At 31.7% G+C, this 20,437-nt stretch overlaps 3 protein-coding genes across 5 annotated transcripts; 1 reads left to right on the top strand and 2 right to left on the bottom strand.

Annotated features, from left to right (window-relative positions):
* Positions 1 to 3,041: 3,041 nt before the first annotated feature.
* Positions 3,042 to 5,335, bottom strand: Mlc-c (Myosin light chain cytoplasmic). 2 transcript variants are annotated; one of them, XM_012367791.2, is made up of 4 exons: positions 5,002 to 5,335; positions 4,859 to 4,886; positions 3,849 to 4,154; positions 3,042 to 3,783 (listed from the first exon to the last, which is right to left on the bottom strand). In XM_012367791.2, the coding sequence occupies exons 1-4, from the start codon at positions 5,002 to 5,004 to the stop codon at positions 3,677 to 3,679; spliced, it is 444 nt and encodes a 147-aa protein (XP_012223214.1). In that variant the 5' UTR covers positions 5,005 to 5,335; the 3' UTR covers positions 3,042 to 3,676. The 2 variants fall into 2 exon arrangements, with proteins under 2 accessions (XP_012223214.1, XP_067212423.1); XM_067356322.1 differs by lacking the exons at positions 4,859 to 4,886; positions 5,002 to 5,335 and adding an exon at positions 4,405 to 4,831.
* Positions 5,336 to 5,546: 211 nt separating this feature from the next.
* LOC105672692 (eukaryotic translation initiation factor 2-alpha kinase-like) lies at positions 5,547 to 11,387 on the top strand. Of its 2 annotated transcripts, XM_067356288.1 has the most exons (14): positions 5,547 to 5,946; positions 6,354 to 6,480; positions 6,568 to 6,742; positions 6,955 to 7,117; positions 7,199 to 7,367; positions 7,430 to 7,697; positions 7,787 to 7,903; positions 7,974 to 8,136; positions 8,257 to 8,392; positions 8,520 to 8,722; positions 9,070 to 9,799; positions 9,869 to 10,216; positions 10,296 to 10,515; positions 11,209 to 11,387. In XM_067356288.1, exons 1-13 carry the CDS (start codon positions 5,819 to 5,821, stop codon positions 10,509 to 10,511), a joined length of 2,943 nt encoding a protein of 980 aa, XP_067212389.1. In that variant the 5' UTR covers positions 5,547 to 5,818; the 3' UTR covers positions 10,512 to 10,515; positions 11,209 to 11,387. The 2 variants fall into 2 exon arrangements, with proteins under 2 accessions (XP_067212389.1, XP_012223213.2); XM_012367790.2 differs by lacking the exon at positions 11,209 to 11,387 and having other exon boundaries at positions 10,296 to 10,956.
* Positions 11,388 to 14,869: 3,482 nt separating this feature from the next.
* LOC105672698 (uncharacterized) lies at positions 14,870 to 20,345 on the bottom strand. The gene is made up of 4 exons (XM_012367796.2): positions 20,289 to 20,345; positions 19,496 to 19,708; positions 17,402 to 17,571; positions 14,870 to 17,050 (listed from the first exon to the last, which is right to left on the bottom strand). The coding sequence occupies exons 1-4, from the start codon at positions 20,343 to 20,345 to the stop codon at positions 16,921 to 16,923; spliced, it is 570 nt and encodes a 189-aa protein (XP_012223219.2). The 3' UTR covers positions 14,870 to 16,920.
* Between the last annotated feature and the right edge of the window lie 92 nt (positions 20,346 to 20,437).

The following is a 20,437-nucleotide window of genomic DNA, read 5'->3' on the forward strand; positions in this document are numbered from 1 at the left end:
TGTGACCGATGGTATTGCGATAGATTTCTCTAATCGAGTTGTAAACTGCATTGAATAACTCTTTAATCAATAAAAGCGAGAAAATAATAGAACAGTATAATCGGATATTGCATGTATCATGCAATTTATTGAATTTATTTACTAAACATTATTGATTTACTGATAATTATAAATACACAAACCTTACGTAATTACGATAGCCAAAGCTATAATGACGAAACAATTTATTTAACATAATTGAACTATGAAATGAAATGTTATCTATTGTCCGCGTATTATCGCAATTTAACAAGCAACAATTTCGTATCAATTTCGTATCAATTTCATATCGTTTTATTATCGCCGTCAAAAAATACCAATCCAAATAATTCATCGCACATTTCTCTCTTTATTTTAACGATGTAACCGTTGAATTTAAAAAAAAAAAAAAAAACGATGAATTGAAAATAAATTCACTTTGCAGCTTATAAAACTGTATTTTGCACGGAAAAATATCACATGTCGAAAGATGGAACATGAGATAAAGCGGTAATGCTGGTTGTATATCGATTGACCGAGACGGAACTTGACGTTGTAAAAGAAAGCACAAAGCCAATGTCGCTACTCTAACGACGCATTACGTTTTTCCACGTGATAACATTATATAAAAAAAAAAAACAAATAAATCACTCGTCCTCTTTGTTTCCGTTATTTGTGAAGTAATTTAAATCTTTTATTATAATTTGTTATAGTATGATTTGCAATTCACAGTGTAATTATAAAACATTTTTATCAGTCGTTATCTTTCGGAATTTTCAGGATATTTTTAGTTTTTTATATGAAAATAATCAAATCATTCTGGTTCGCTCTGTAAATCGAATACACGCTCTCAAATAGAGCTATTGCAAAGATTTTAATTCAGATAATCTTGTAAATATTTTGACTTATTTTTTTACTGCATTAAAAGAGTTTAAAGTTGCTACAAATATCGTTTTTACGAAGCTTAATGATTGCCGTTTATTATGACAGGGGTCATATGCAGCTGATGCAGCAAAATATAGATGGTTGCGATTACCACAATGTACAGTTACATCTAAAATCACATGACTATAAATAATCATCAATTAAGTGCTCTGGGTGCATTAATACATTTATTTTTGTTTTCCAAAGAGCAACGTTGATTAGATAGCTGACAACAGTCTGCAACCACTGTGCTCTTTATCTCGTTTACAGATTTCAACATTTCTAAAGATAACACGCATTTTATACTGGAATTTTGGCTATGCAATTTCGGAGCATGTTATTTCAGAAGTTCATTAAATATACAGAAACAAGAACCATGTCTGTGTAACTAATCGCAACAAATAAAAAAAAGAAAATCTATATTTTTAGTTCATCGTAGCTAGTTATAGCTGATAGTTTTTTAGATTTAACCGAGAGTAACTCGTCCCTTCAAAATTTAAAGTTCCATAGCTGTGTTAGATAAGAGAAGAGTATTATAAATGATGTCTAAATCTTGTCTAAATAAATATTTTCCAAATAAACACATCTCTAAATATTATACATTATGATGCAATTAAATAAAACAGTGACAATGTATCAGAGTAATACTTACTGATTTAGTAGTTAATTTTTGATAAGATTCAATAAAAATGTACTTTAAACTCAATGATTATTATAAGCCAATTATAAGCCAAACCAAACATATTCGTTATCTTTCATTAATGTGTAATCATATCACAAATCAGTCACAAGAAGATAGCATTGGTATTTTCTTTCTTTAATTACAAATATAACTGTAAATCGTAACATATCAGATACGATTAGATATGAATTGTACTTCTGGAAAATTTATCCGAGGAAGACAAAGACGTTTATTACGCCGTTAGAAATGTACGGCACTTCCAACGCAAACGTCTAACGGAACAGCTGATAATACAATGCTATTGACGGTATACCGTAATATACGGAAAAGAAATTTCTAGCTGGGCTGTCACGTGGCCGCGATTAAATCAACTTCGCATACACGAGATTTCTGCGAACATTCCGTTTTCACCACGAATGATTCTCAAGGAATGTCTGCTTGTACGTTCGAATTATTATGGGTAACAAGAGGGGCGCGTGATAATTTCGAGTTATTCCATCCAACCACTCTTCCTAGCGATTCAATGACAAGCGAATGATATGCCCCTGACACAAGCTGTCTCGCATTTCGATGGCTTGACGAAGGGACATCACGCGATAATGGTCGCACGAAATAAGATACGATAGTTTACAAATAGAGATGAGGAAAGAGAGAGAGAGAGAGAGACAGAGAGAAGAGAAAACAGCAGAAGGAATGAAAAACACGGATCAGGACGCGACATGCAAGATGGCGATCCGCTGGGAAGGCGAGGACAAAAATGGCGCAGTTGTATGGATTGCTACTCACCAATTACTGGAAATTAAACTCGGCATCGTCGGCTTTTTACTACTTTCACTATTACTTAACGACAGACTGGAGTTAATACTCATACTTCTTTCTTCGTAAAATTTTGGCGGCTTTAAATGTACTGCTCCACCGCGAAATGTTTGCTGGAACAGCGATTGACGATTGCGACAACGAAGACTGATTGTGGCGACTTTCGCTACGATAGAACGCGCAAGATCAGAAACTCCCGTTAGGACGCACGAAACGTTACTGTTGGAGCTACGGTCGACGCGTGCCCTGTATAGAGCACCGCTTTGTGCCACGTGACGTTGAATCAGGATCTCCTACGAATCAAATGCGTGATAGACTCCCACGTGTACGCACATGCGCCGATTGCGGACTTTTAAATGCAATTAAAAACAAAGAGATTTTCTTAATCATTATTAAAAAATTTAAGAACAGATCTCATTTCTAAATACTCACCTGATAAACAGATTAGAAGAAAATTGTGATAGAAATCATAATCCAATTTTTCACAATCAACACATATATGTATAATCTGGAAGTCGCACAAAGAATTTACATCAGATGATTATCACAAACTGTTCTGCTTTATTCATAAAGAAAATAATCAAACAAGTTGCACATCAAATTCTTGGAGCAATTTTTTATTCATTATAATGTACAATATTGTTTTTTGCGCATTTACGCTCATGGATAAATAAATAAAGTCAATACTCTGCATACTTTTTCTAAGACACATAATGGGAGGTGAAAAATACTCGAAAGTACATTTTAACTATACACAGGATATTAAACTCGATAGAGAAAAAGAGAGGAAGTACATGGCCGGTAAATGTTGGCGTAAATCAAAATACTCGACCCTCACTTTGAAGCCCGAATATCCTTAACTCTTTCTTTCAAGTCTATCATACAAAAATTTGGAATGTTTGCAGAATTCAGACATCTTGCTAAAGGTCGCACAAGAGGTGTGTCTTATTATCACTAAATGCTCGTCAATCGGAGTATACGTCAAGGCACAATGCACTAGATTGTTCTTTACCTACCATTGTTTAACTAATTTAGACTCTTCTAAAAAGGATAAACCTCCTTCCCACAATACATAACAAAATAATATTCGCGTTAGGATTCCCTCGAGACAGATCACTGTAGGTACACATGCTATGATATGATATTTCAAAAGTAAAATGCTTCAACTCGACGAATAATGGCAAAATATATAAACGACGGTAATAATAATACTCTCTTACACGATTAAGTAGCTATTTAGCCGCACATCACTTGGCGGACAAAATCTTCGTAATTAATATTACCCTGTGAATCTTCATGACCTGCCAGTAATGTTTCCACTTCCTCATCGCTGAGCTTCTCTCCTGTAATGATGCATAATGAACATCCTGTACATATGTTTCTTCAGAAAAGTACACTCAGTACTTACCAAGCGTCGTCAGAAGGTGTCGCAATTCCGCAGAAGATATAAAGCCATTTCCATCCTTGTCGAAATGACGTAGGCCTTCAATAAAGTCATCTGCTGTATCTGAGGTACGGGATTTGCTGATTGCCTGGTAGATTGGTAGGAAGACCTCGAAACTGATACGCTCATCTGGCTTATGCTGATGAGTGAACTTCTTTACATCTGACTCGGTCGGGTTTTGGCCAAGAGCGCGCAATGCGTCACCGATTTGAGAGACATGGATTTTTCCATCTCCACGGCTATCAAACAATTGAAACGCCTCCTGGAATTCTATAGTAATATACTTTTAGATACTTAATAATAAACACCACACACACATATATATATATATATATGCACAAAATAATTTCAGAAAAGATTGACATTGCTTTGTGAAAATTTTCATAAAGTTATTCTACAAACAGAGTGGAATAAAGATTTTATTTGTCTCTCCATTGTCTAAATCTATAGTAGCTCGCATTATAGTTAAATTGTTCGAGTATGACAAACCACTGATATTCTAAACCAAGAATAGGTTTACCCTCTATTGAGGACATCATTCTATTAGCTAGCTCCTGATAGCTAAACCCATACATTCTGCACTTTTGTAAGAAGATAATATTTGACACTTAACAATCACTAGAATTTTGTGACGCGAATTTTGTGTAACACGTCGTGAACGTCTTATATCGGCCGATCTCTAATTCGCGAGAGTAAACCAAGAATAATCGGCAAGTTTGAAGTGGAGGAGGCGGGAGCGTGATTAAGTCACGGACGACGGCGGTGACTCGCTTTCAAATACCAGGCCATAAAAGGTAGTCCTCGATAAGTGCGCGCGCGCCAGGGGTGCGTCTAAAAAGGCGAGGATATTCTTGACCTGAATTAAAAGCCTGGGGAGAAGAGCGCGACGGACCATCGGCTTTCTCGTTTGTTCACGAGTCCCCTCGTCCTCTCTCGATCTCACTCCACGGCTGTACACAGTCGCCTTCACTTACCGGCCAGCTGATCCTCGGAATAAGACGCCTGCGGACATACATACGTAGCGATTCATTTAGACGCATGCTCATCGTGCTAGCTCGCTGACGACTTATCATCGACACACTTCTTGTATTTCCTCACGGTCTTCTTGTATACTCACCATCGTCGGATGCTCTTCCGGCAACAGGGAGCAGCAATAAGGAACGAGAGATAACTATATATGCGGATCCACGTACAGGCGGTGTCCGACGGGCTATAGCTTGTTGCGTAGGGAGCAAATAAGCTTCTCACCTTCGTCAACGGTGACGTAGCGAGCGGAAGTGAGTCACGATCGCAACAGGCAGACTTTCTTTTCGAATTGACAAGAAGTTTGTAAACCTTGCCGTAAAAGTTTGCCTTGTGTAATTGTTGTACGATCGAACGAATGTTACAAAGCTTCTGACATCGCTGAGAAGCTGACACCGTCAATGCTTTTCACTCAATTTCACTCTATGAACTGTGAAATTTTTAAAATAATGCCATCTATTGATATTTTTCAACACTCAAACTATTTTAGCCAAGACTCAAACCATTTTTAGGTTTAAGTCTTGGCTAACAATGATTTGAGTCTCAACTAAAATGGTTTGCACGCTGAAAAATGCTAACAGATGGCACTATTTTGAAATCTAAAATCCAAATATGCATTATGACCTCTATATATTCATGTATCATGACTCAGTTTACGAAAATCTAATCGTGGTTAAACGTGGTTATAAAACACATTATCAGTTAAGGCTGGTTGATGCACGAGTGTTAAAAACCGTTATTTGTATTCGTCCTCAGTAACATCAATTCGTTTCTTTTTATTGGATGGTTATCCAATAGGTGTTTATCAATCGCTTCTGTTCGTGCTAATCCAGCGTTATGATGAAATTTGCGCCTAAAACGTACGCGTCAGAATGACGTATATAAATGCCGATCAATTTCACATATAGAAAATGTGGCAGCAAACACATTATTTCCCGCTGTTATTCACAATCGCATATTTTCTCGTTTCTGCTGATAACATTGCTGTTAATACAGAACAGCTGAAGTTATGCGGTGAAGAATCGACAAGTACTCGCAGGTAATTTAATTTTTTTTCGACGGACAAAGCAAGTTTCAGTAATATTTTAACAGGAATAATTTTATTTTTGAATAGATTTGATCATTTTTTCAAAATATTCTATATAATTTTGTATACGGAAAGAGAATAAATAAATTTAACAAATGTAATTAGTTAACCTTCTATTACCTTTTAAATTATCTTTTCAGAATTTTGAAAACTCAATAGATAAAATAAATATTAAATTTATACTTTTAAAAGTTTGTAAATTAGGTTTTTATTCATAATCAGTTTCAAAGTTGTAATAATTGATATATAAAAAATAAATCTATATAATTTGAAGGTTAAAATTATAAACCTAGTAAAATGTCAACTGCATGTCAGAATCTTGATCTTTGATTTATAAAGAGAAATGTATTATTTTACAGTTTAGTGTTTGTTAGTACATTGGATGGAAAGATATCTGCTCTTGATGTTGCTAATCATGGACAAAAGCTGTGGACTTTGGATTTCAATGATGGACCAATGTTATCATCTAATATTCATCGCAGAGAAGTAATGAAACATTTATAAGTTAAAAGATAATTTTAATTTGTTTATTATTGTAAATTATAATTTATCACTTGAAAATAATTAATTTAGCTCAATAATAATGGACAATGGATACGTCTGATCCCATCTTTGAATGGTGCTTTGTATAAGTTTGATGGAGAAAATTTGGAAAATGTACCAATATCCACAGATCAATTGTTGCGTTCATCATATCGTTATTCTGATGATTTAGTCTTCTCAGGTGGTAAAGAGCTACATTCCTATGGTAAGTTTTCTCATATAAATATATAGGATGTTACACTTACAGTACTTAGCTAATTTAAAATCTTGGACTTGTCTTATAATTTTGAAATATTGCGTGTATAATAAATATAAAGATTTTATACTTTTTCACTAAAAAAACAGTAACTGAAGAATATTTCTATATTTTACGTGCTTAAATTTCTAAATGTAAAAAATAAGTATTTTCTTAAATAGGTGTATCAGCCAGTACAGGACAAATTTTATATGAATGCAATGTTGATGGGTGTAAAAACAATACAAATCGTGAAGGATATCTAGAGCAAGAACAAGATTTACTTATTATTCAACGTTTACAACAAACTGTGCGAGCTATTGAAGCTCTTACAGGTATTGAAAGGTAAACTAAATTAAAATAAGTAATTTTATTTTTACTAAAGAAATTGAATATGTATAAACAGCATGATGTTATTATTTAAAGGTGGAACTTTAGTGTTGGACAACATGATTTAGTGTTGTCACCTTCTGCAGATATTTATTGCTCCAATAAAGCTACTGCTCTAAATATAGAAATCAAAGCAATTATTCCAGAAGGTTTGATTTGGGCTGTCAGTAAAAATGATCCTGTTGTTAAGTTATGGCAACATAAGGTTGGTATATAATTATAGTTTTTTAATATGTGCAGAATAATAAAAATTGTTATTTTTATTAGTTTGACTCTCCAATTGTCACAATATGGCGTGAAAATGCATCTAAAACTTCTACGAATAAAGGATCTTTGGAACAAATTAATTTATTCGATAGCTCTCAATGGACCTGGGGATCAGAACATTCTACAGTCAATCCAAGTTTATATTTAGGCATGCATGAAAAACAATTATACGTGCAAGAAAATTTCAATCTTCAGAATTCAGATTTGGATTTGTTTTCTACACGTGTTCAACACACAAGATACCCATGGCAGCCATATCCAGCTGATGGTATAAAAATTAAACTTATATATTTTATTTTATGCGCTTTACATTTACAAAGTTGATTTTTATTATTATTGTTTTTAATATGATTTTAGAAACTGCACTTACAAGTACTTCATTAAGTGAGGATAACAATGAAGTTTCTGATGAAGCAACTCAAATACAGAGCACAACTGCATTATCTGTATTATATAATTCAGAATATATTAATGGTAATACTTGTGCATATCAATATTAAAAATTATTGATATGGACAAATTTATACAATATATTTTTCTGTAGGTAATGGATTTTACCTATATTCAAAGAATCAGCTAACTGATCAATGTAATCGTAGCAACATGAATATGCTTAATATCAATGAAGAAAAACCTATCTCGATTTATACGACAGAAGAGACAGATGAGGAATCAGATCAAATACAAGTGATAATTTGGATTAAGTGGTGAGTTCTTTTATAAAATAGCAATACTACTTTGTGTTTGTGCACGTACACACAAAATAATACATATATTTTAACATACATATTGTTATATTTTTAACTTGGTGTCATATTGTTATCCAGGAAGGGAATGTTGATGATAACACTTGCTGCTATTTTGTTGAATTATCTGTATATGCCACATTTCATACTTCGTGACTTAAACAATTATTACAATAATGTAATGACAATTTTTAAAACTAAAAATACTGTATTGTTGGTAAGTGAATTTATAAATTGTATTCCATTTTATTTTGATATTTTTTTATACTTTTAATAGTTGTTGAATATATTTCTTTTTTTTTTTGGTCTATTTTGATTCATTCTAAATGAGTGTTATATTTCAGCCCTCTATAATAGAAGGACAGATAGAAAAGAGCGATTTAATTAATGGCGACAGTGAAAATATAAATAATTTTAAATCGCGTTATTTAACGGACTTTGAGCCAGTTGATTGCTTAGGAAAGGGAGGATATGGTGTGGTTTTTGAAGCAAAAAATAAAATTGATGATTGCAATTATGCTATCAAAAGAATTGCCTTACCAAATAGGTAAGTTCTCAATTGATTTTTTTTCTGTTATAAATGATACAGTTCTGAATAAAATTTAAATTTTAGCAGATAGAGATTGATTATAGATTATATTGTAAAAGTGACGATTTCTCGAAGAACAATATTTTAATTTCTTTATTATATTTAGTAATGTTTTGTTTAAATCAATAAAATTATAAAATTTATTACAATTTTTTATTATGATTTTCAATTATTTGGCGGAGATTTTTTTAAAATTTCTTTAAATTTCAAAAACTTACTGCTAGCGTCTAGTTCCACTTATAAACAAACAGAACTTGACAGTAGGATTGTAATTGAGTAAGAATTTTATAAAAGAAATTTTTCAGTGGAGATTCGAGAGAACGTGTAATGAGGGAAGTAAAAGCATTAGCTAAGTTGGATCATCACAATATTGTGAGATATTTTAATGCTTGGCTAGAATGTCCTCCTTGTGGATGGCAAGAAGAACACGATCAGCAATGGATTGATAAGCTAAAATCTTCATCTGGATTTCCTTCAGAAATAACTCAGACTGAAACAAGACTTAACGGTTCTGTATGCATCGATGTTTCACATACTGATCCGTCTTCCATAGAAAATGCACTCGATGCTTTAAAGTTTAATAATAAAAATGTTAATGATGATTCATTTGTTGTATTTGAAAAATCAAGCAAGCAATACGATACAGATGCAATTTACATTGATGGTTGTAGTACTGACAATTCAAACTTGGTTTCTTCAAGAAACGAAACTGAAGAAGAATTGTCTGATGTTAAGGATACCAGTCATTCCGACAGTATTGTATTTGAAGCAACTGATAATAGTGTGCTAGAGAAAGAAAAATACGAACACCAGAAACTCTTTTCCTCAGATTTAAATAACAAATCAAACAAACAAAAATCAGCAAAAATGTTTCTATATATACAAATGCAATTGTGCCAAAGACTCAGTCTCAGGGAATGGTTGAAGCAACACACATCAGCAAGAGATCCTTTCCAGGTGTTAAATATATTTCAACAGATAATAGGTGCTGTGGAATATGTCCATTTACAAGGATTAATTCATCGAGATTTGAAGGTAATGTCAGACTTGAAATATGGATTATGAATTAAATCTTTTATTTTCTAATAAGATTTTGTTTTTCAGCCATCGAATATATTTTTTGCTTACGATAATAAAATAAAAATCGGCGATTTTGGCCTTGTAACTGCAATGACTGAAAGTTGCGATGAGATCTGTATATCTGATCCCGAGAATGAAAATATTACTTTTAAAAATAGTATACATACTGCGTGTGTTGGCACTCACTTATATATGTCACCTGAACAAATAAGTGGCCAAATGTACAACTATAAAGTAGATATTTATTCTTTAGGAATAATTTTTTTTGAGCTTCTTACACCATTTTTTACTGATATGGAAAGAATAGTGGCGCTTTCAAATCTGAAACAACTTATTTTTCCAAAAAATTTTGCAGACATTTATACTACTGAGGTAAGATAGTTGAAAATATTAATTTTCTCATTATTAACTATTATTACACACATAATATGATAAAATATTTTTCTTACAGTACAATTTGCTCAAAATGATGTTGGATAATGATCCTACTAAACGACCTACAACTTTAGGCATTAAATCAAGGTTACCCTTGCAAAATTATGAAATAGCTAATGAACTTAATACAGATAAAGATTCAAAGTGGCATTTTGAGTTGCCACAATTAACTAGACATTCTTCTGTGACTAGCAGTAATACTAGTAATGAATCGTTTGAACACATAAGTTAAGTATGTAAGTAACAAATATTTTTGAACTTCTTATTTCAGATAAGTCCATAAAATGTTATTTATTTTTTTATGCATTAATTTATCAACATTTTGAGGATAAATACTCGTGCCGTTACACGAAATATATTATGAATATGAGTAATAATATAAATTTCAATCATATCAATATATCGAAATATAATTGTGATCCACTTAATCATTAGCTAATTTATACTAGATATTCGTACTAAATTGGTCTAATCAGCTATTACAATAACAGTACAGTGCAAATTTAGCACGAATAAAAAATATAAATTAGTAGTATACAATTTTTTTTTATTAGTTTTCTATCACATCTTATGTCATACAATGTAGAAATTTTATTTGTACAACACTTTAATAGTAACACTACATAATTTTTTAAATCAAAGTTGCTGTATTTTAATAAACAACTTTTTAAAAAGGACCAGAATATTCCTTACATATAAATATTAAGAATCATCAACTTTTATCTTCAAATTATTAATTTTTGTGAAAAATATGTAATTTTTATATTAATAATTAAATACGAATAAAATCCGTATTATAAAATTAATTAAACATGATTTAAAAATTATTTTTAAATATAAAATTGTGTAGAAAATATACTAAATGTTAATTATTTGTAACTATATAAAGTTTTTGCACTATGTTCTTTTATTCTTTTTTTTGTTTACAGCTTTTCAGGAAATTTGTAATTGATTGCTTTTTGATTTCTTAATTAAAGCTCATATATTTATGCAATACACATGCAATATACATGCAATATACATAATATCAATTGATTGACGTTTTAAAGATGTTAAGGATTTATTCTGTCTGATGTACGAGATGCTAATAAGAAAATGTATCTTTTAAGGACTTCTATAACTTAATGTTATATTCATCTTTCGACTGTTTTTTTATATTGAGATATATTTACTAATGACTAAAATATTGGATGAAAATTAGATGCATTTCATCAAGTTATGATAATTGGTACTGCTTTTTATTGTGTGTTATGTTGTTATTGATAATGCTTTATTCGGCGTTTTTTTATAAAACTTTAAATAATTTCACCGCCAAATTCATAAGTTGCGGGTAAACAGATTAATTAGAGCAAAATCCGTTGCGCGCGCCACTGTCTCGGTCGCCATAATGCCTCTACATGCATCGGTTCGGAACGCGAAGTACGAACGCTCCGCTGTTAATCGCGTTTTTAGCTATATTAATCCGTGTTCGCAAGTGTATCAAGTCTAAATTTTTGCTGGTGTACCGATTAAAGTGACGTGTAATTGCCAAAATGCATTATTTACAATGTATTTGTGACAAACGGCATTGTGATTTCGTCGCGGTGATCTCACAATTGGTTCGTAGATCTACAGTTTCAGTAAGTACAAATTTCTATGTTGGAAGCTTTATTTTATGCGTATTTGGATGTATCGATTAAAATAATGTATGATTGTTGGAATGTATTAGTACGAATGTTTGTATTTGATGACAAATTATCAATAGTTTAGCAGTTTAATCATAAATATACAATTCATGTAAAAAGAGATTTTTATGTTTAAAGAGTTATTTTATGCTCGCTACGCGCATAACAAGTACAGCTATTTGTCAAGTCAATTAGCATGCTAATGAAAGTAAATGGACGATTGCCAGAAAGACAATTATCACAAGCATTTGAGAGTCAAACGACGGTTCGCCGTTAGTCGAAATATATGCAGAATCATGCAACGTTCGCGGTCTCCGTTTTGAACAGACGCGGATTAGTAATTGTAACAATGATCGAGAGATGGCGTGCATTGAATTATCTGTGATCGATATGATCAACCATACCGACGTTATATGCAAATACTACGCGCGCTATCTTTTTAATCGCCATGACAGTATATCTGTACGTATATCAGTTCGGAACATTTGGAGCGCGAATGCTTCGATTAATCATACATTTTATTCATATCAATGCATATCTGTAAATGAATAACGAATGCGAATCTTTTTCAGAAGTGCTGATGCTAGATAAAGTAATGCGCGATTGCCGAAACGTATTACCGCGAGTATTCATGGTTAACATCTACATCGATCGTTGTATCATAGATGTAAATCTATGCGATCACAACAATGATATGTGCGTGTGTGTGTGTGTGTGTGTAATAAGTTTCCAATGTTCATCGATTCTTCTACGGAACTGATGCAGGACAGTCTAAAGTGAAATCCACAACACAGTCTGCAGTAGAACAAACTACAATATCCTACTTAGTGAGTACAATTATTTAAATATAAATATAATTGAAATGCTATACACACAATTTATATAATCAATATACATACAACGTATAATTTATAATAATTAAATTATATATTAATTTTTCTAGGTACAGCTTTGACAGCGTTCTTAAGTAGGATACAACGACCGGTGAGTGCATTAATTCATTATATTTGCGTATTTACAAAAATATTGAAATTAGTCATCTTTTTATTCCCCAATATTTACTATATAATAATTAAAACTACGCTTTGACAATTAAATTTTCGTTGCATTTTTACATTTGTGAAAATTTTTAAATGTTGTACAAATTATACGCACAGCTTATCAATTTTGAATCGTAAAATTAGAAAATTTTGAAAATATAAATTATATAATTGTATTTGAAAATAAATTATATATAAACATATATACAGAATAGAAACTTTTACAATACATAAATTTTATAAGAAATTGATCTGAGAAAATAAAGTTTTACAAATATAAATTATGAGAATATAATAGCAATATAATAGTATATATTTTTCACTTTATTTTATTAATAATTATTATATGTTTAATTTTTTAATGTTTTTACAAAATGATAAATTATCAAAGTACAGTTTAAGTCAAAGCGCAGTTTGTTGCTTTTGCGGGCAACAAAAAACCCATATCGATGCAATTGCTTATACAGCAATTGATATAATTTATCTGCTTTTATGACGCACGTTTTTATTGAATGATTCTCTTCTTTGACCAGATTTTGTAACATTCTACATACGACACGTTTTACAAAATTTTTCTCCACAGCTGAAAAAGAATTGATACATTATGTCTTTTCATTCTTACTGCAATTCCGTTATAGACTTTATGATTTAAATAATTTTTATCTATTGTTCTATTTATAAATCTCATATTTGGTATTTATTATTTTAAATTGTGGCAAAATTTTAAGTAAATATATATCTTTCTATTTTAAATAGAAATAATGCACTTGACTTAAATAAGCTATATCATTATGTTTGCCACTAAAAATATACTTGTCAGTAGTTAATGTTGGTTGAAAAGAAGCTAGTTATTCTCTCAAATTAATATCTTTCTTAAACGATTACGAAGTAGCAAGTATCATAAGGCACAGTAATTATGGTGCAATTATTTAAATATGTACATAATTGTGTGATAACACATACATATACAATTACAATTATAGTCAAATTCCTTTCTTTTCTTGTTTTCCTTTTTATGTTATGTTTCTGCTATTACTTTCTATTTCTCGACTGTGTAAGTGTATAGAGTGAGAAATGAAGTAAAAGATAGAAAAATATCATACAATATTATCATCGACAAAAATCAAATTTCTATATTATTTAATGTTATCTATTCATATATTAACAATGAGATCTATTGTCTTCTGTTTTTTTATTTATCTTTTGGTCCCAAATCCCATACAGCACAAAACATTCTCAGGATATCCTCAGGACATTGAGGATATTTCGGTGTCCCAAGGATGTTCTGAGGACATCGAGATCTCCCCAAGATGTCCTAAGGATACGTAGGATATGTTGTGCTGTATGGGATATAAAGTAGCAATAATATAATGCAAAAGAAGAAGTGAAGAATAAATAAGAAAATTAGAAAAAGTATGAAAGTTAGACTGTGTAATTTAAATATATATAATCAATAAAAATTGATTAACTCTCATACTTCTAATTTTTTCTCTTTCTTTATTTCTTCTTTTGCATTATTTTATTGCTACTTTATATTTGGCTAACCGTAAGACTAGAAAATAAATGACAAATAGAAAGCAACAAATCTTATTGTTAATATAAATAAAATATTGTTAATATGGATAGATAACACATTAAATAAAATAGAAACCTGATTTCTATGATCATAGTGTTATATGATATTTTTTATCTTTTATTCCATTTCTTGTTCTACATATTCACTCACAATCAGTCAGAAAAATATGAAATAGTAGTAAAATAACATAAAAAGGAAAACAAGTAAAGAAAAAAAAAACTTGACTATAATTGCAAAAGTAAATGTCTTTTCAAGAATATAAAATACGATATGGGAAAGAAAAATATATAACACAAAGCAAAACGAGTCATAAGAGTCTAACAACTTTGTTTTATTGTATTAAAAGTGATAAAATTAGATAGACAATAATTATACACACAATATATATCAGTCGTTTATTCATCGACATTTAATCATAATCATGAAACTTATGTTCTTTTATATTACATAACGAATGAATACTGCGTACGAATACAACGAACTGAAATACTTATTCTATGTTTCATTCTTAATCTAGATTGTCTCTTTGAGACGTTGATATTTGTGTTAGAGCTCTAGTTGCATTAAAAATGTATTACTTAAATCTTTGAATGTATTGAAAATGAAATTTAAACGTATCAGTATCCAGCTTTTTTTACAATTATTTTTGCATCAAGCTTTCGTGTTACGTTACTTTCAAATATTATGCAGCTGAATAATTTAGATTTAATAAAACGTATCTCTGAATCCTATAATTAGAAAAATTTTGAAATATGATATATTGTTATGAAATTCACCGCGTTCCAATTTGTTTGGCCTATATTTTATTTCAATCTTTGCTGAATTTGAAATATAACAATGCGATGCTTATATTCTGCACGGTCTGCTCTGTTTTGCAGTTTTGCATAACTCGATAATTTTGCTTATACGATTAAAGCAAAAGATTAGGATCAAATAACTTACAATCGTATTCGTCATCGATATTCGTACGATCGTTAAGTAGTGAACAATTATGATAATTTCTTATTACATAAATAATCTATTATTATTATTATACGAAAAGGAAAAATTATTTCGGATATTTCGCAGCAACTCCTTCATTAAGTACAAAAAAAAGTAAAGAAGTGTGAGGAAATTTCTTATTTTCGCGTGGTATTAAAGGCCCATATTTATCAGTGCCAAATATATAAGTATTGAATTAGCTTATTTAATTTCACGTTTTATTCATGAAAATGAAAATCGTATCGAATAAATCGAATAGACTGTCGATCAGGATGAGATAGCAGCACTAAACGTACGATTTACGAGGTATATACGGGAACTAATCATAAGTACGAAGTATGAATATTGTAATTTGATGCGCAAATGATAAACGCAAATAGTGTGCTTACGCGAATAGAACTTCCTTTTTGTTCTGTCAACTCAACGCATAGACGTCGGTAACACTATGTGTAAAATTGTTATTGTCGTTACAATTTTTCTATATAATTATTAAATAATGTCGTAAGATGTAGCTAAATTAACTAGTTACATAATAGATAGTGCATCCGTAAATCTTTCGGATTTAGATCTATAGAACCTATATGCAACTATGCAAGAAATGATCAAGTTTTTCAACATTTAGTTCATTCGATTGTTATAAATCTTGGTTGTTTTCCTTTCGCAAAGTTGTCGTCATTATTCCTTGTAATTCGATGCGCGTTTGATTAATAATTATAAAATCGATAGGGATACAGCACAGATTTTCGATTTTCAATGATTAATTCGAATCGATAGATAGACATGAAATTTGAAGTACATTGCAATAATGCAAAAATAAATAAAAATAGGAAAACTATAGAGGTTAAATAGTCGGTGGCGGTTCGTTGTGTGACTATTAGTTTTCATTTAGATACATTGGGAGAAATTAACATTAACGATAAGTGTTAATCGAGCGAGCTTAAGATGTGAAAATTTGTACCGAATACTAATGTGTAATATATTTTACACAAAACACACGCACACACATACATACATACACACACAGCATTCAAAGTTTGTTTCTGCTTGTAAAATTATTAGTCCAATAATGGGATTAACTATATTCGTTGCGCCTGGCAGCAGCGCTCCGTTTGTACTCGTAATAATTCAAACTTTGATAATGAGGAACCGGTATCACTTTGATCAATCGAGCACCTGTCACAATCCTTATTGTAGCGAGGCGAGTGGATAGAGGGAAGATATGTTTTCGTACGGTCCGGAAAAAGACTAATCTGTCCTAAAGTAATCCGCGATGGATCATAAAGGTGGATAACGAAGGCGATGCGCGTCGCCGCGCCGATAGCGGTGATTGTAAGGTAGTTGTGTGACACGAGTTCCGTGACGATGCTGCCTATCCTCATCTCAGTTGGTGTCTTCCAACGGCAAGACGTCATCTGACGTTGAGTTCTGACGACAGCGGTATACGTATGCGCTCGCAGACAGGTCGTCACCAGAGCGCACACATTTGTAGGTTTCATCCGCGCATTCACAACTACGCAAATAAAATGAGAACCTTTTTTTTGTCATCTATCCAATGTGTTAAAACTTAAAATACACACTCCTGATCATTATTGTGGAATTTTACACATGTAATTCCTTTGTATATTGAAAGGGATCTGTCTATTGCGAATATTTGCATATTTTTCTTACATTTTTTAAGATTTTAGAACATATTTTGGAACATATATACAAATTTGATAATTCTTTTTGTTAGTATTTGGATAAAAATTATCATTTAACAAAAAAAAAGTGATTAATTTCTTTAATTAAATTTTTTATGCTATGTATATTATGCTAAAGAGTTCGTACGTACAAATTTTTGATAAAAATAATGTCCACTTACGCGTTTTTCATGAAATATTCGACGTTGCGCGTATGCTTATGATAGACCGCCCATCCGCAAGGCCCATTATAACAATTTCGCACATTTTCCTCATTGTCCTCCAATGATCGTGAAATTCTTATATTTTTTATATCCTGCAGTGCCATGCGCTGTAGTTGCTCACTAAATTGCTGTAATTAAATGTACATTTTTGTAATTGAACATACTTGTGTTTTGTTCAATTTTTTAAAATTTGTTTACCATGCAAATGCTATTCGCGTGTTCCTTTTTTCAGTAATTGTCATTTTGGCATACGTAAAACATTGATCTTTTTCTAAATGTGTTAAATCCTTAAAATGTTTTAAATACAATTTATTGAAAGTTACTGTTTTTTTTTTGTATAATTGTAAACAAGAAAAACAAAACAATGTTGTTCTTCTTAGGCGGATTTAACATGCTGTGATCTTTTTATTAAATTTATTACAGATTTCTTGTGTTTCTTTCGATGAACTTTCTATTTTCTCGTTATTTTAATGCACTTCTTTAAAGATGATACAGAAACATTTTTATATAAATGTGTTTTCACGAATTTCAAAGATATCTTTAGAAAAGATTAAAAAATAAATAAAATAGGTTTTTTATCCGATAATATTATTTACATTTATATTTGGTTGTCGAGCACTTCTACAACAGCAATCTTATCTATATATAAATTTATACGTGACAATCACATGCAATAAAGTAAATAACGCCATACATGAATGAAAAGTGACCGATACTGCAATTTATTGAGTTGCAAGCTCGATAGCCTTTCGTGTCAAGTGCGATACTGCTTTGTGTCATGCCACCTAAAATTTTTCCTCATTATTTCGATTCACCCTAATAAATACGACGTAGAAATATTTTTCCGTAGAATTATTTGAATTTTATTGTGTTTTATTATGTTGAATTAAATTGTGTTGTATATGTGAAAACATATTTAAGCTAAATATCTCTTTATACAATGCGATTCAATCACGTTGCAAATAGCAGAGCAACAATTTAACAAATAATCTTTTTATGTGATTTTTAAATTTGTAAAAGGAAACTAATATATAGTAATTAATAACTAGTATAAGAAATGATTTTTATTATTTTTTTAATGATTTATTATCTTTACGGCTACGATCGACAATGATTATGGAGTCAACTATTTAACTGAAAATTAAATGGCAAACAACAAGCAGTTTTGCATAATAATAGAAGGATATCGTAGTTTGATACTCTGAAGCTATAACTCTCGGAGACTCGATTTATGAATGAAACTACTCGTAGATTGCTAGCACATTGCAGTGTTTTGATACAGAACAACCTTTGAACAACCAGACAATCTCGTATTTTTTAATCAACGCGTCATTATCTAGTAAAGATACGTGCGTAATATGTTACTACACATAAAAAATTGATTCTACTAAAATTTAAAAAAATATTTTTATTAAATATAAAATAATTTGACGGGGAAATTAAATCACCATTTATATTTGTATTTGAAATATTTAATAATTTTCAACGAACCTCAATTTTGACGAACAAACGTAACACAATTATCTGTGATAAGTCGTAGAAATTTTAAATTGATTTCTCTTGCTCAATGCACGAGTGTTTTTTATATTTTCTATTTCACAAAATATGCATCAGCATTATTTACGCAATAAGCGCGAGATCTTAAAAAAGGAAAAAGAAATGTAACAGTGTATATTTGTTATTTCGCGTGATACACACATGCGCACATGATACTATGCTACGATTTATGCATCGTCTTATATCTCGAATATAATGATATAATGAATTGAGCGTTATATGCGCGAATTGTCGATAAGGAAACTTTGCAATATACATTACAGAAAAAAAGCGATTCGTTATTATTTTCTTTGTTCCACAGAACACGCAAACCGTGACCACAAAGCGACTTCCGTTCTGACTGTGGATCACATCTGTGACACGAATTATTTTTCTTTCTCCTTTCTTTCTAAATTTTTTTTTTTTATCATCTCTGAGTTGATTTATTTGATTTTCAGCATTATTTTTTTTTTTTTTAATTTTTTACTCGATTACATTCATACAGTGGTATCTTACCTCAGAAGGAATCGCTGCCGCCTCAATGAAAATCGGGTAGCACAGTGTAACCATGAGCATTCCAATGACAATTATTTTCATGTAGTAGCACATTTCTGTGCGTGGGCGCGGACTCGACATTTTTATTTGTATATAGGCACGAGATTCGTGTAAACTAGTTTCAGGCAATCTTCCTTCCTTCTCGTTCTTAATTCCGCGGGTGCGTTGGTTTTCCTATGATGCAGCAAGTCCTCGATTCTCGCACAGGCAGCAGGTAGAATTACAAACGTTGGCGCGACTGCGTGCGTTAGACACTACGAACAGCGCGGTGCGAAACGAGCGCTTCGCGTTCAAGAACACTGGCAAGTTCGGGGGGTTGCCCGCAAGGGTAAGAACGCAATAAAGCGTTCGACGATAACTTGAAAAGGCAAAAGACGAGATATCGAAGGGGACTTCGATTGCTTCTTTTTTTTTCTTTACTCGAGATGTATTAAAATATAAGCGTGTGACGCGCACGTACGCTCTCTTTCAGTGACCGAGTTATACCGTGTATTATTCCGTGTGCCTTGGAACTTTGCACATAGACTGTCTTCTCGTATAGAGTGAAGACGCTTTCGCGTCGTCGGGGGTTTATATAGGCTAGCTACTGCCACAGAGTATCGCTCGCAGAGGGTAGAGGGGAGAAAGATTTAGGCAGAGGGACAAGGAAAAAGAAAAAGAGAGATCGAGAAACCGAGAGGGAGGGCGCGAGACCGAGACCAATACCGGGAAGAGAGGGAATCTACGCTTAGACGATATAATAATAATAACGAACGTAATAAAGAATAACTCTAACTGCGCGATCTTCCGTCACCAGCATCAGTAGTAGCATTTAACGAGATCGATAGATCTCGTGAGTGTTCGCGCGTGGAGCACGTGCCTCTCAATGGTCAGGAAAACAAGGTGTTTTCTCGTTGCAGTCTC

Source organism: Linepithema humile, chromosome 5, assembly GCF_040581485.1.
Source record: "Linepithema humile isolate Giens D197 chromosome 5, Lhum_UNIL_v1.0, whole genome shotgun sequence".
Classification (NCBI taxonomy): Eukaryota; Metazoa; Arthropoda; class Insecta; order Hymenoptera; family Formicidae; genus Linepithema; species Linepithema humile.